The sequence below is a fragment of the Salvelinus alpinus genome, chromosome 3 (assembly GCF_045679555.1).
Source record: "Salvelinus alpinus chromosome 3, SLU_Salpinus.1, whole genome shotgun sequence".
In the NCBI taxonomy this organism is placed as follows: domain Eukaryota; kingdom Metazoa; phylum Chordata; class Actinopteri; order Salmoniformes; family Salmonidae; genus Salvelinus; species Salvelinus alpinus.
The window spans coordinates 67,742,493-67,759,386 of NC_092088.1; the positions used below are offsets into that span (position 1 = coordinate 67,742,493).

General features: G+C 44.1%; 1 protein-coding gene across 1 annotated transcript in view; it reads left to right on the top strand.

The window, feature by feature from the left end:
* Window positions 1-16,894, top strand: part of ankfn1a (ankyrin repeat and fibronectin type III domain containing 1a) — a 217,353-nt gene that overhangs the window by 152,532 nt on the left and 47,927 nt on the right. The window contains exons 14-19 of the mRNA XM_071393819.1: window positions 9,744-9,851; window positions 14,136-14,235; window positions 14,355-14,487; window positions 14,718-14,834; window positions 14,952-15,167; window positions 15,965-16,131. Coding sequence (XP_071249920.1) covers window positions 9,744-9,851; window positions 14,136-14,235; window positions 14,355-14,487; window positions 14,718-14,834; window positions 14,952-15,167; window positions 15,965-16,131 — 841 coding nt within the window. The remainder of the gene's footprint in view (window positions 1-9,743; window positions 9,852-14,135; window positions 14,236-14,354; window positions 14,488-14,717; window positions 14,835-14,951; window positions 15,168-15,964; window positions 16,132-16,894) is intronic.

Sequence of the window (16,894 nt, forward strand, 5' to 3'; positions counted from 1 at the left end):
TGACAAAAGGACTTGAATTGCTGTATGTTATCACAATCACACCATTAGTAGTTAATCATGAAACATACACCCCCGCCTTTCTTCTTCCCGGAGAGTTCTTTATTCCTGTCTGCGCGATGTACTGAGAACCCAGCTGGCTGTTTGGACGGGGACAGTATATCCCGAGAGAGTCATGTTTCCGTGAAACAGAGTATGTTACAATCCCTGATGTCTCTCTGGAAGGAGATCCTCGCCCTGAGCTCGTCTACTTTATTAGCGAGTAATATACTCGGAAGCAGTGGATGGTGTACACGCCTCCTGAGAGACGAGAAGTTCACTCTGGATACCTCTTCTCCACCGGCAGTGTTTTGGAGCAGCGTCTGGAAAAGTTCAATTGCCCTGTGGGGTACAGTACAAACAAAATATCCAATTCGAGAAAGTCGTATTCCTGGTCGTAATGCTGGTGAGTTACCGCCGCTCTGATATCCAAAAGTTATTTCCGGCTGTATGTAATAACGCAAAAGAATTCTGGGCTAATGTAAGAAATAACACAAAAAAACTAAATACTGCAAAGTTGCTTAGGAGCTAGAAGCAGATCTGTCATATCTGTCGGCGCCATCTTAGTTTTGTCAAGTTGGCTGGATGTCCTTTAGGTTATGCAGTGTTGCAGTTCTTGACACAAACCGTGCACCTGGCACCTACTACCATAACCCGTTCAAAGGTACTGCAATCTTGTGTCTTGCCCATTCACCTTCTCTGAATGAGACACACACAATCCATGTCTCAATTGTCTCAAGGCTTAGAAATCCTTCTTTAACTTGTTTCCTCCCCTTCATCTACACTGATTCGAAGTGGATTTAACAAGTGACATCAATATGGGATCATAGCTTTCACCTGGATTCACCTGGTCAGTCTGTCATGGAAAGGGTGTTTTTCCTATCCACCATGCCTCTACATCTGCATTGCTTGCTCTCTAGGGTTTTAGGTTTGGTTTCTGTATAAACACTTTGTGACAACTGCTGCTGTAAAAAGGGCTTTATTAATACATTTGATTGATTGATGGAAAGAGCAGGTTTTCTTAATATTTTGTATACTCAGTGTATGTTGAAGGCAAGCAATAGGCAAAATGAATTATTGATTTCCTCTGTGCCTGTGTGGTCCAGCGGTTACAGTCACTGACCCCGGCACACACATACCAGACTCGGCATGGATTCGAATCTGGCCCACTGCCGTTTGACTCATGAATGATTGTCTATTTTTGATGCATTAATTCCGCCTGGTTGCAGGTTTAATTGTGTGTGGTTACAGGGTTAAAACAGAAACAACTCAAAGGTTAACAGTTTAAGCATTAATTACTAGTGCTTAAGGTTAGGGTTATGGTTTGGGTAAGGCTTAAAACAACGTAATAAAAACTATGTACATATCATCAGTATTCCTAGTACTCTTGGTGCTTGCTAGAGCATTGGTCTCAGCGGTGACAATGAATAGGCTAACGGCAGCGTACAGAATGTAGCTTATATGTAGGCACTAGATCAGTGGTTCCCAAACATTTTATAGTCTCGTACCCCTTCAAACATTCAACCTCCAGCTGTGTACCCCCTCCAACACCATTGTAAGCCTGCCACACACACACAATATACGATACATTTATTAAACATAAGAATAAGTGTGAGTTTGTCAACCTGGCTTGTGGGAAGTGACAAAGAGCTCTTATAGGACCAAGGCACCAATAATAATATAATAATAATCGATTATTTTGCTCTTTCTTTAACCATCTTACATATAAAACCTTATTTGTTCATCAAAGTGTGAATTACAGGTTACCACAGGTTAATGAGAAGTGTGTGCTTGAAAGGATGCACATAACTCTGCAATGTTGGGTTGTATTGGCGAGAGTCTCAGTCTTAAATCATTTTCCACAGTCTGTGCCTGTATTTAGTTTTCATGCTAGTGAGGGCCGAGAATCCATTCTCACATAGGTACGTGGTTGCAAAGTGCATCAGTGTCTTAACAACGCGATTTGCCACGGCAGGATACTCTGAGCGCAGCCCAATCCAGAAATCTGGCAGTGGCTTCTGATTTAAATAAAAATTTCACAGAACCGCTTGTTGCAATTTCGATGAGGCTCTCTTGTTCAGATATCTTGAGCCAGGGCATGAAAGGGATAACGATATCGTTTGGCTACATACGTACCGTTAGTGGAATTCCTGCAATAGAGTAATGGTTAATGTGATTGGATGTTAATTCTTTGACTAGCCTACCTGTATTTGACATTGTGTTGTTATTTCATTGAACACTAGATGGTTTAATTTTATTTTTGGCAGTGAAATGAGGCTACTCAGGCGAGAAAATTATCTCACCCAAATGTATAGCCCCGTTGGAAATATAAATGGACCGTTTGACTATTAAAAAAAAAAGAATGTGAATCACATTATTATTTGGCGTATCCCCTGACGGCATTGCACGTACCCTTGGGCTGTACATATTTGAAATGTCAAAATAAATCCAGTCAATCAGGGGGGGTGGAGTTATTTGTGCCAGAAGGACGTTGGCTGGAATCAAACCCACGCCAACATGGTAGGCCCATACTGTATGTGCGCACTGATGGAAGTGTCCCTAACCACTAGACCACCCCAGGCCACGATTGAACTTAATTTTTTACCTTAGGATACATTTGAAACTTGTTTTGTCGTAGCCTAGTGGAGACCAATATCTATCTTGTGTTATTATGCTATCCACTGACTGTAATGAGTGTCCATGACAGACTGACCAGGTGAAAGCTATCATCCCTTTGTCAGCTGTTAAATCCAGATGCATGGGAGGAGACAGGTTAAAGAAATATTCTTAAGCCTTGAGACAGTTCTGACATGGATTGTGTATGTGTGCCATTCAGAGGGTGAATGAGTAAGACAAAAGTGTGTATCAAGAATGGTCCACCATCCAAAGCACATCCAGCCAAGGGCAGGTCAGTGGTTGAAAAATGGGTCATTGATCAACGATTACAAGGGAGGCTGACACGAAATGTGCAGAGCAACAGACGGCTACAGTTAGTCAACTGACAGTCCAGTACAACCAATAAAAGAATGCACAACTCAACGTACCTTGACATGAATTGGGTATGGCAACAGATGACCTTACAGAGTTCTACTTCTTTCAGAAGAAAACAAGAAACTGCAGTTGCAGTGGGCTAAGGAATGAAAACACTGAACACTGGAGAATTGGAAAAACATTGCCTAGTCTGATGCATCCTGGTCCCTGCTGTTTCATGCTGATGGGAAGACTAGGGTATGAAGAAAACCACGAGTACATGCATCAATCATGCCGCCTGTCATCATTGCAGGATAGTGGTGATGGTGTGGGGTGTGTTTTCATGGCACACATTGGGCCCCTTGATGAAGGTGAAGCAACGTTTGAATGCCACAGGATATCTGAACATCATTGCCAATCAGGTGCATCCCTTCATGGCAGCAGTGTAACCATCTGCAAATATATATTTTTCATCAGGATAATGCCCATGCCACAAGGCTAGGATTGTCCAGGAATGGTTCCACGGAAATGACAGTGAATTCAGCTTACTGCAAGTGGCCTGCCCAGTCACCAGATCTCAATCCAATGGAGAATCTGTGGGATGAGACGGAATGAGCTAATCGGAGTAGAGATCCACTATCAGACAACTTTACACAACTGTGGGAAGCATTGGAGTCAACATTGGCCAGCATCCCTGTTGAACGCTTTCGACACCTTGTAGATTTCATGACCCGACAAATTGAGGCTGTTCTGAGGGCAAAAGATACATTTTTGATACATTCAGATACATTTTTGTACATTTGAATCTTGCAGTAATAGAGCCTTGTCCTAATGTTTGTGTGAGCGAGAGAGAAAATGATTTTGATAGCAATCCCTGTTCCCAATGACTCAACTGCCCCTGCATGAACCAAAAGAGATTTGCTCATTTTCAGACACTCACGAGGCTCATTTGAATTTCCTGATGCAGCAGGAAAATTATCTGTGACAAAAGAGTGATCAAGTTAAGATCCAACATCTGTAATGCACTACAGTCCTCAGCTACAATTTGAAACCTTTAACTAAAGTGTATATTTGACACCACAGTTAGGACTCTCCTTATAACCATTCACTCAGATCAGCTTTGGAGAGGTTGTCCCAGAACAAAATAAGACATAAAAAGAAAAATGTGAACAAATAACAGAGAGAGGTGGAAAGAAAAACGGAGTGAGAGAGGGGAAAAAGGGTAATAAGTAAATACTTAGTCAGGAGATGTTTTGGAACTGCTTAGATGAGAAATCGAATAAAATGTCTTCTTCTTCAAACCCAAGGACACTTTATACAGTATGAATCACAAATGGGTCCAAACTGCGGTGACAGTGGTCTGTTTGAATGTGTGAACTTTACATGTGTAGTGCTGAGAGAATGAACCCGAACACTTAACTACTACTGCGTTTTAGAGATGAGCTTCTGAGTATAGACCACCCTCTGCCCCCAGCCTCCAATTGCTCTTAAACGCAAGTAAAACTAAATGCATGCTCTTCAACCGATCGCTGCCTGCACCTGCCCGCCCGTCTAACATCACTACTCTGGACGGTTCTGACTTAGAATATGTGGACAACTACAAATACCTAGGTGTCTGGTTAGACTGTAAACTCTCTTTCCAGACTCACATCAAACATCTCCAATCCAAAATTAAATCTAGAATTGGCTACCTATTTCGCAACAAAGCATCCTTCACTCATGCTGCCAAACATACCCTTGTAAAACTGACCATCCTACCGATCCTCGACTTCGGCGATGTCATTTACAAAATAGCCTCCAATACCCTACTCAATAAATTGGATGCAGTCTATCACAGTGCCATCAGTTTTGTCACCAAAGCCCCATATACTACCCACCACTGCGACCTGTACTCTCTCGTTGGCTGGCCTTCGCTTCATACTCGTCGCCAAACCCACTGGCTCCAGGTAATCTACAAGTCCCTGCTAGGTAAAGTCCCCCCTTATCTCAGCTCGCTGGTCACCATAGCAGCACCCACCTGTAGCACGCGCTCCAGCAGGTATATCTCTCTGGTCACCCCCAAAACCAATGCTTCCTTTGGCCGCCTCTCCTTCCAGTTCTCTGCTGCCAATGACGTGAACGAACTACAAAAATCTATGAAACTGGAAACACTTATCTCCCTCACTAGCTTTAAGCACCAGCTGTCAGAGCAGCTCACAGATTACTGCACCTGTACATAGCCCATCTATAATTTAGCCCAAATAACTACCTCTCCCCCTACTGTATTTATTTATTTTGCTCCTTTGCACCCCATTATTTCTATCTCTACTTTGCACATTCTTCCACTGCAAATCTACCATTCCAGTGTTTTACTTGCTATATTGTATTTACTTCGCCACCATGGCCTTTTTTTGCCTTAACCTCCCTTATCTCACCTCATTTGCTCACACTGTATATAGACTTATTTTTCTACTATATTATTGACTGTATGTTTGTTCTACTCCACTTCTCTGTGTTGTTGTATGTGTCGAACTGCTTTGCTTTATGTTGGCCAGGTCGCAATTGTAAATGAGAACCTGTTCTCAACTTGCCTAACTGGTTAAATAAAGGTAAAATAACATTTAAAAAAAATAATTTAAAAAATTGTCTCATACACATGGTTAGCAGATGTTAATGCGAGTGTAGCGAAATGCTTGTGCTTCTAGTTCCAACAATGCAGTAATAACCAACGAGTAATCTAACCTAACAATTTCACAACAACTACCTTATACACACAAGTGTAAAGGGATGAAGAATATGTACATAAAAATATATGAATGAATAATGGTACAGAACGGCATAGGCAAGATGCAGTAGATGGTATAGAGTACAGTATACACATATGAGTTGGGTATGTAAACATTATATTAAGTGGCATTGTTTAAAGTGGCTAGTGATACATTTTTTACATACATTTTTACATCATTGAAGTGGCTGGAGTTGAGTCAGTATGTTGGCAGCAGCCACTCATTGTTAGTGGTGCCTGTTTAACAGTCTGATGGCCTTGAGATAGAAGCTGTTTTTCAGTCTCTCGGTCCCTGCTTTGATGCACCTGTACTGACCTCGTCTTCTGGATGACAGCGGGGTGAACAGGCAGTGGCTCGGGTGGTTGTTGTTCTTGATGATCTTTATGGCCTTCCTTTGACATCGGGTGGTGTAGGTGTCCTGGAGGGCAGGTAGTTTGCCCCTGTGATGCGTTGTGCAGACCTCACTACCCTCTGGAGAGCCTTACGGTTGTGGGCGGAGCAGTTGCCGTACCAGGAGGTGATACAGCCCGACAGGATGCTCTCGATTGTGCATCTGTAGAAGTGCTTTTGCTTTTGCTTTTGGTGACAAGCCAAATTTCTTCAGCCTCCTGAGGTTGATGAGGCGCTGCTGCGCCTTCTTCACCACACTGTCTGTTTGGGTGGACCAATTCAGTTTGTCCGTGATGTGTACGCCGAGGCACTTAAAACTTTCTACCCTCACCACTACTGTCCCGTCGATGTGGATAGGGGGATGCTCCCTCTGCTGTTTCCTGAAGTCCACGATTATCTCCTTTGTTTTGTCGACGTTGAGTGTGAGGTTATTTTCCTGACACCACACTCCGAGGGCCCTCAACTCCTCCCTGTAGGCCGTCTCTAAATAATAATAGCAATTAAATAATAATAATACTTTTTTTAAAGTACATTAACAGCTAATAGGCCTACAACTAATAATAACTACTGCTACAACTACTAATACAAATAATACAACTAAGTACAGTACCTATAATATATAGTGCATTCGGGAAAATATTCAGACCCCTTGACTTTACACATTTTGTTACATTACAGCCTTATTCTAAAATTGATTAAATTGTTTTTTTCCTCCTCAATCTATACACAATACCCCATAATGACAAAGCAAAAACTGTTTTTTAGAAATTTTTGCTTATTTTATAGAAAATTAAAAACTTAAATATCACATTTACTAACTCTGTTGAAGCACCTTTGGCAGAGATACAGCCTCGAGTCTTCTTGGATATGACGCTACAAGCTTGGCCCACCTGTATTTGGGGAGTCTCTTCCATTCTTCTCTGCAGAGCCTCTCAAGCTCTGTCAGGTCGGATGGGGAGCGTGTGTCACTTAAGGACATTCACAGACTATTCCTGAAGCCACTCCTGCGTTGTCTTGGCTGTGTGCTTAGGGTCGTTGTCAGGTTGGAAGGTGAACCTTCAGCTGAGTGCTCTGGAGCAGGTTTTCATGAAGGAACTCTCTGTACTTTGCTCCGTTCATCTTTCTCTCGATCCTGACTCCTCTCTCAGTCCCAGTTTTTAAAAACAACCCCACAGCATGATCCTGCCACCACCATGCTTCACCGTTGGGATGGTGTCAGGTTTCCTCCAGACGTGACGCTTGGCAATCAGTCCAAAGAGTTCAATCTTGGTTTCATCAGACCAGAGAATCTTGTTTCTCATGGTCTGAGAGTCCTTTAGGTACCTTTTGGCCAGCTCCAAGCGGCTTGTCATGTGCCTTTTACTGAGGAATGGCTGCAGTACCATAAAGGCCTGATTGGTGGAGTGCTACAGAGATGGTTGTCCTTCTGGAAGGTTCTCCCTTCTCCACTGAGGAACTCTGAAGCTCTGTCAGAGTAACCATCGGCTTCTTGGTCACCTCCCTGACCAAAACCCTTCTCCCCCGATTGCTCAGTTAGCCCGGTATACATACAGTACCAGTTAAAAGTTTGGACACACCTACTCATTCAAGGGTTTTTCTTTATTTTTACTATTTTATACATTTTAGAATAATAGTGAAAACATTAAAACTATGAAATAACACATATGGAGTCATGTAGTAACCAAAATATAGATATTGGTCTCCACTAGGTTACGACAATACAATTTTCAAATGTATCCTATGGTCTAAATACATTTTATACTTGAAATACTTCAAAATAGCCACTCTTTGCCTTGATGACAGCTTTGCACACTCTGCAAAGCTGATGTTCGATGAGATCATCTGCTCATCGAACATCTCATTACAAGATCATGGGCATTAGTATGGAGTTTCCCCCCCCCCCCCCCCCCCCCTCTTCTGGGAAGGCTTTCCATTAGATGTTGGAACTGTGAGGGCTTGCTTCTATTCAGCCACATGAATATTAGTGAAGTCGAGCGATTAGGTCTGGCTCACATTCGGCATTCCAATTCATCCCAAAGGTGTTCGATGGAGTTGTGGTCAGGGCTCTGTGCAGGCCAGTCAAGTTCTTCCACACAGATCTCAACAAACCATTTTTGTATGGACCTCGCTTTGTGCACGGGGGCATTGTCATGCTGAAACAGGAAAGGACCTTCCCCAAACTGTGGCCACAAAGTTGGAAGCACAGAATTTATTTTATTTTATTTAACCTTTATTTTTACATTTACATTTACATTTAAGTCATTTAGCAGACGCTCTTATCCAGAGCGACTTTAACTGGGCAAGTCAGTTAAGAACAAATTCTTATTTACAATGACAGCCTACCCCAGACAACACTGGGCCCATTGTGCGCCGCCCAATGGGACTCGCAATCACGGCCAGATGTGATGCAGTCTGGATTCGAACCAGGTGATGCCTCTTGCACTTGCACTGAGATAAAGTGTGATAGCCCACTGCGCCATTCGGGAGCCCAATTGAAATGTCTGGAATGTCATATTCAAAACCGATAAGATTTCCGTTCACTGGAACTAAGGAGCCTAGCCCGAACCATGAAAAACTGCCCCAGACCATTTTTCCTCCTCCACCAAACTTTACAGTTGGCACTATGCATTGGGGCAGGTAGCGTTCTACTGGCATCTGCCAAACCCATATTCGTCTGTCGGACTGCCAGATGTTGAAGCATGATTCATAACTCCAGAGAACACTTTTCCACTGCTCCAGAGTCCAATGGCAGCAAGCTTTACACCACTCCAGCCGACGCTTGGCATTGCGCATGGTGATCTAAAGCTTGTGTGCGGCTGCTCGGCCATGAAATTTCATGAAGCTCCCGACGAACAGTTCTTGTGCTATCGTTGCTTCCAGAGGCAGTTTGGAATTCGGTAGTGAGTGTTGCCACCAAGGACAGACGATTTTTACACACTACGCACTTCAGCATTCGGCGGTCCAGTTCTGTGAGCATCAATGCCACTCCGACATTGCTTGTCCTAATATTTATATATTTCTTAATTACATTCTTTTACTTTTAGATTTGTGTGTATTGTTGTGAATTGTTAGATACTTAACTCCACTGTTGGAGCTAGGAACACAAGCATTAAGCTACACCCGCAATAACATCTGCTAAAAATGTGTATGTGACCAATGAAATTTGATTTGATTTGTGTGGCCTACCACTTCATGGCTGAGAAACGTTGTTGCTCCTAGACGTTTCCACTTCACAATAACAGCACTTACAGTTGACCAGGGCAGCTCTAGCAGGGCTTATATTTGAAAAACGGACTTGTTGGAAAGGTGGTATCCTATGACGGTGCCACGTTGAAAGTCACTTAGCTCTTCAGTAAGGCCATTCTACTGCAAATGTTTGTCTATGGAGATTGCATGGCGGTGTGCTCGATTTAATACACCTATCAGCAACGGGTGTGACTGAAATAGCTGAATCCACTCATTTGAAGCGGTGTCCACATACACTACAAAAGTATCTTTATCTTCAACCCCTACATTTCACCCCTTACCCCTATTCCCTACCCCCTAACCCCCAAAACCTGACCTTTACCCTCTAACCTTTAGACTGGAGGGAGAGTGATGGTCGTGAGCCCAGGAGAAGAGGGCACATAGAGGCTATGGAGCGCTTGCTGCAACAGGTCCGCGCTACACACACACACTACAGCTGCGGAGGTGAGTAGACACACACACGTAAAACAGCTCTCTCTTCTCCATCAGTGTGTGTGTGTGTTTGTGTGTCTGCGTGTGTGTCTTCTCACTCTAAGGCCACACTTCTTCCAGTAGATTAACTTTGTATTAAAGTGGATAAATGAAGCATGAAACTAAAAGTGTTTTTACTCCAGTACGCTATGAATGGGTTCTCACAGTACCTCTCACACACACACACACACAAACAGTAGGCACTCCTCTCGTCACTGCCCCCCCCCCCCCCCCTTACACGCCAGGGGTCCGTGTGTACATAAATAATGTTTAATACGTTTATCCATTCTGGATTATACACATTTATGTGTTTTAGCATGTCAACCGTATAGCCTTGCTTTGTAAATCATCATGCTGGTAGAGAAAATACACCTAGGGGGAGAGATGGTAAGAGCTACTAAAGCCCACCGTGAGTGGCGGTCAGCGCTGGAGGTAGTTGTTGTTCATAAGATCAGATCCACCATCAGGTTGGGCGATTTCTCGACCATTATGATGGATACTAGCTGGTTTCAGATCAGTCCCAGCACAGGGTAGGTAGAGTTGCATTAGCAAGTGTGTGCGCGTGTGTTGGTGGTACGATGCGGCCTCAGTGTCTGGCTTCGTGCTTGACCCCAATCTTCGTGGTGGCGTGGGGGATAGGAGGAAGAGAGGGAGGGATAGATGGAGAGAGGTATAGAGGGCGGCTGTGCAGGCAGGGTGCTGAAAGTTGCCCAGCACGCACAAACGGCTGCTTCATGTCTAATGTGGGACTCCCCGAGATGGAGCGTGCATGTGTGTTTGTTGGCGGGGGGGGTGGAGAAAAACCCACCGTCACTCAACCGCTTAGGAGTGAACAGCTATGATGTCAGTGGGTTCGCAGCCAGCCAGCCAGCCACGCACGCACGCGTGCGCACACATACACACACACACAGTCTGGAGTAGTAGAATATGTATAGTAGAAAGAGATGGGGTGTGTGAGATTGTTTGTCAAAGTGGATTTTGGACAGACACTTGAAAACAGAGAGCAACCTCATGGAAGGACAGAAAAAAATGTGTTAAACTTGTAGTGAAAAAACTTCTGTAGGCATTTATTTGGAGTTGTTTGAATTTATGGTTAGAGTGTTCAGTTAATTACTCACTCTAGTAGTGTGAGTGTGTGTCTTACCATGGGTGTGTGTGTCTGACCATGGGTGTGTGTGTGTCTGCGCACCCTCGCTCTGTGGGGTGTGTGTGCTGACATAGTTTATTTTTGGCGTGTCAGTGTTAAAAAATACATTTGCAAAATGAATCAGAGGTTGGTACAATGCCACCACTATAGAAGGCTGGGAGCAAACCCCTCATTTACCAGGAAGGTTATCTTCATTTCTGATGTGTATATGTGGAGCTGAGAGGACCTACACTACCAGCACAGCACAGAGAGAGGGGTGTGTGGCACACTGCACCCTGTATTCCCCCGCAGACACCCCACACACACACACACTGCTATGTTCGCACACAAACACACACAACCAGCCCCAAATGGATCACACACACATTATTGTGCTCACACACACACTCTTTCTCTCTCTCTCTCACTCACTCCCACTCTCACTCACTGCACAGCTATGTAAGCAACCTCTCCAAACTGTATGATGAGCTTTTGGGGAGATTTCTTTCTCCTCGACTCTCTCTCTTTCTCTCTTACACACACACACACACACACACACACACACACACACACACACACACACACACACACACTCTCACCGCATCTCTCTTTCCTCACTTCCACCCCTTCCCCCTCGCTGTCTGTTTGTGCCAGCAGTAGTAGTTGGATCAGATTGAACGGTCCTCATCTCATTAATCACTACCAATTCTGTTTCTCTCACTCTCTCTCCTTTCTCTTTTTATTCTCTGTGATGAGGATCAAGCAGCCTTTGTCATATTATCCACTTGTCAAAAGCAGTTAACCTTGTGGAAACAGAAATACATGTAGACTTAAAGACTAGCAAGTCACCAGCACCTTCTTCTGTTCTGAAAATAATTCTGTCTTATGAAAATACACACTTTTTTAATTGTAACAATGCTGGATGCTATAAGAGTTTTTGGAGAATATTAAAAGAGATAGTTAACTAGTTTAATAATGTTTTGAATACCTAAACGTTAAAGCTGTAGTCAGTAGATGAGAGAGTAGTAAAGAGAGAGTAGGAGACAGCGAGAAAGGGCAACCAGTGAAGAACACACACCATTGTAAATACAACCCATATTTATGTTGATTTATTTTCCCTTTTGTACTTTAACTATTTGCACATCATTACAACACTGTATATATACATAATGACATTTGAAATGTCTCTATTCCTTTGGAACTTTTGTGAGTGTAATGTTTACTGTTAGGTTTTGTTTATTTCACTCGTTTGCTATATATTTCACTTGCTTTGGCAATGCAAACATTGGCTTCCCATGCCAATAAAGCCCCTTAAATTGAAATTGAGAAAGAGAGTGACAGAGAGAGATAGACAGAGACATGGAGAGAGATATACAGAGATGCACAGAGAGACATGGAGAGAGCCTCAATCTTTAGTCTGATAATGGGGATTATATACGTCAGTTCCTGATCCTCAGGAAGTTAGAGGCTTCACAAGGAAGAATTCTCCCTTCCCTTCTTGTATCCCTCCCTCCATCTCCTTCCCCTCCCTCCATCTCCTTCCCCTCCCTCCATCTCCTTCCCCTCCCTCCATCTCTCCTTCCCCTCCCTCCATCTCTCCTTCCCCTCCATCCATCTCTCCTTCCCCTCCCTCCATCCATCTCTCCTTCCCCTCCCTCCATCCATCTCTCCTTCCCCTCCCTCCATCCATCTCTCCTTCCCCTCCCTCCATCCATCTCTCCTTCCCCTCCCTCCATCCATCTCTCCTTTCCCTCCCTCCATCCATCTCTCCTTCCCCTCCCTCCATCCCCTCCCTCCATCTCTCCTTCCCCTCCCTCCATCTCTCCTGTCCCAGGGGAGTGAGTGACATTACCAGACCGTGGCGTGGGCACATATCTTTTTTTCCTTCCTTCCCTCCATCTATCCTTAGGGCAATGATACTTTGACTGAAATCGTGACTGAACCGAGTAGAGTTAGCTAACAGTATACTGTGGTCAGTCTGTCTGACTGCCTTGTGTTTCCACACTGTGATTATGTGTTTAATTAGCTGGTAGAGTCCCTGTGGTCTGGAGATTGGCATCACTGGGGCCAAGGGTTATGGGGCAGATAGCAGGGTGATGGGGGTGAGAGGGGGGAGATACAGGGTTAGATAGGGGCTATGGAGGATAGACAGCTGAACAGACTGAGATAAAACAACAGAGTGTCACTGAAGCTTGACAGTTGACCAGCACTGTGAACCTCTTATTTCTGACTCACTCACTCTTCCCCTGCTGTTTTGTGATTGTTTCCTTTCATTCAATTGCCAAAAAAGGACACGACATTACACACAGTCAACAAGGTTGTTCTCTCCTGCTCTCTTTCTCTGTCTCTCTCGATCTCTCGCTCGCTCGCTCGCTCTCTCTCTCTCTCTCTCTCTCTCTCTCTCTCTCTCTCTCTCTCTCTCTCTCTCTCTCTCTCGCTCACTCCGATAAAGTGAGTAAGACTCACTATGCTCCTTAGAAAGTCAATGTCCTAGTACAGCACTGAACACAGACAATAACAACAATTACAATACTGAATAAACCATTAGAAGATATATGTTCAAGTTCTGTACAATAACAGTTAATTCAATACTGATCAACATGCAGGGAATAACATTGTAACAGTATGGAGAAACACATACAGAGACACTCCATGGTCAATTTCAAAAGTCAGACAGAACCATGCAGCTGTGTGTTAGCGCTGGATTTCTTTAAACACTAACTGGAGACTACAAACACCTGTGATCATCCGGTGGCCAACAACGGATAACTACAACAAGGTTAAAATAACACAGTTAGCAGGGTTGGTTGTCGTAACAGCATTTGAATAGCGAACAACATATAGGGAATAACAGCATTACAATACTGAAAAACACACAAAACACCAAGATATTATAACACAATAACACCCAGGCCAGGCCTGGCTTTATAGACACTACTATGACAGCATTTACATTCTGAAAGCATTTGAGTATTTCAAATCAGAGCACAAACAGACATACAGACACTAGTTCATGTTCAAAACAGCAGAAGTAATGAGACCAACAAATAAGAGGTTAAATGTCTTCTTTACTATGAAGACAAGTAATCAGTTTCTCTTCTTCCTCATCCTGTCTCCTCTCCTACTCTCAGACACATCAAAGCTCCAGAACCCAAGCCGTAAGCAGTCCGTCTCCAGAAGTCTAAAGCACCTGTTTAACTCTTCAAACAAGTTCGTGAAGACACTCAAAAGGTGAGCTAGTAGTGTTTTTGTGTAAATTACACCACCTGGATGTACATCATGGACTGTTCAAATTGGAGACTCTCCATTGTGTAACTGAGCTGGACTGTTCCATTGTGCTGGTTTTATAGGGGGGTTTACCTGGCGGCAGTGTTTTACCACAAAGACAGTGTTCTGGTGACCACAGAGGACCAGATCCCTATAGTGGAGGTGGATGACTCCTACGGCAGCTCTCTCATGCAGGACTTCCTCTGGTTCACTAAGGTATTGTGGGTAATGTAGTACATTATATCAAGAACAGTGGCCACATTGAATAGATTTTTTGTATGACTAAATTGCATCAAGCAGGATTCTGCATTTCACTTTATACTTAGCAGAGTAAAAATGTATGTACCATGATACCTTTTCTAGATTATCTTAATGGTGCAGTCTCTCTCTCTCTCTCTCCTCTCTCTCTATTTCTCTCTATCTATATCCCCTCCCTCTCTCTGTAGTTGTCATGTATGTGGGAGGATGTGCGGTGGCTGAGACAGAGTATGTCTGTCTCCATGTCCTCCTCCTCCACTCTACAGGCCAGACAGAAGATGCTGTCTGCCGCCGGGCAACTACAGGTACACTCGTGTATGTGTGTTGTATGTGAGTGAGAGATGAATAGATAGGCAAACATACAGATAGAAGGATTTATTGGTGTATTCATTGATTGATTGATCAACTGATGTCATTCTCAGAATCTGTTAGGCACACACAACCTGGGGCGTGTCCACTACGAGCCCATCAAGGATCGTCATGGTAATGTATTGCTATTGACGATCAGGGACATGGAGAGCCAGTACTCCTTCTTCAATGGGAAGTGGATGCAGGTGTCCAAGCTACAGAGCCAGAGGAAGAGTCTGTCCACACCTGAGGAACCCTACGCACTGGACATACTGCTAATAACCATACAGGTAGAAGATAGCTTTACCATAACATTACCACAACCCTACCATAACCTTACGATAACTCTACTATAACCCCACCATAACATAACCATATCATAGTGGTCATAGTGTAGCTCAGTTGGTACAGCATGGCACTTGCTACGTCAGGATAGTAGGTTTGATTCCAGGTATCACCCATACTTATGCACACATAACTTTAAGTCTCTTTGGATAAAAGTGTCTGCAAAGTAGCATATATTATAACCAATGATGTATATAAACCCTGAATGAGAGGCTTTGAAGCCACCGGTCGGCCATATTGGCACTCCCTAGTAGGAGCAGTCCTCCATAGGAATGAATGGAATTCTACAGTATTTCAATGAAATATTTCATGGACAAAATTACATATATTTAAGTATTTTTTGTTGTAGTGGGGACAGTAACATTAGAACTTTCAAAAAATTATACCTTAAGGAACATGTTTATCTCACATATCATTTTAAAGTATGCATTGAGATGTCTATAATAAAATAAACGTGGCAAAAGCAAATGTAGACATTAATTAATGCATTTCTATAGCTTCCAAAATATTTGTTACATGGTGGGGGAGTGCCAAGATGGCTTCATTACAGCGCCCCCTGTCAGTCATCTAGTGTATATATAAATAATTGATTATGACCCTATGCACTGGACATACTGCTCATCACTATACAGGTACCACACACATACACACACACGCACACACATTCACCCACTGACCCTGTATATTCTCTCTCCCCTTTTTCTCTCTCTCTCTGTCTCTCTTGCCCTCCCTCCCTCCCCAGGACATCTTGGCCTACCAGAGGCGTAGCCAGCATCGCCTGGTCCCAGGTCTGTACCTGGGCTACCTGAAGCTCAGCAGCTCTGTAGACCAGATCAGGGTGCTGGTGCCACAGAGGATGCCCAACATGCTGTGCCACGCGCGGGTACGAGACAACGCCAATGTCTCCAGGTAAGGACTCACCACAGCTGGATGTATACTTACTGTCTTACTTACTCTTACCTTTACATTACCTTTGGATTTGTAGGGGGTGACACACAGAGCAACCAAGATGCAACTTTGTAGCAAGCAACCAAAATTGCATCCAGATTACTTCATGTGACATCAGTTTAAGGCTGCAATGAACTCCCTCCATGAAACATGTTGAGCGTCACTTCAAGACAGGTTGATTTTGGAACGCTCCTCCATCATAGTGTTGCAACATGGTTCCAGGCCTCATATACACCCCAAAATTCTAGCCCGGTCCAACCTAAGCATGGTGAGCTGAAGCCCGAGCCCAGGCTCGGACCGACATCACAGAAATTAAATGAGCCCGAACCTGAAATAAAAGCCATATTACTAGAAAACAGTATATTGATTTAAACTCGTATTGAGAGCAATGCGGTGTATGCAGGCGGCAGCGGAGTGAGGAGAAGAGGAAACAGCCCTTGGGGTGGATGCAGGCGGCAGCGGAGTGAGGAGAAGAGGAAACAGCCCTTGGGGTGGATGCAGGCGGCAGCGGAGTGAGGAGACGAGGAAACAGTCCTTGGGGTGGATGCAGGCGGCAGCGGAGTGAGGAGACGAGGAAACAGCCCTTGGGGTGGATGCAGGCGGCAGCGGAGTGAGGAGAAGAGGAAACAGCCCTTGGGGTGGATGCAGGCGGCAGCGGAGTGAGGAGACGAGGAAACAGCCCTTGGGGTGGATGCAGGCGGCAGCGGAGTGAGGAGACGAGGAA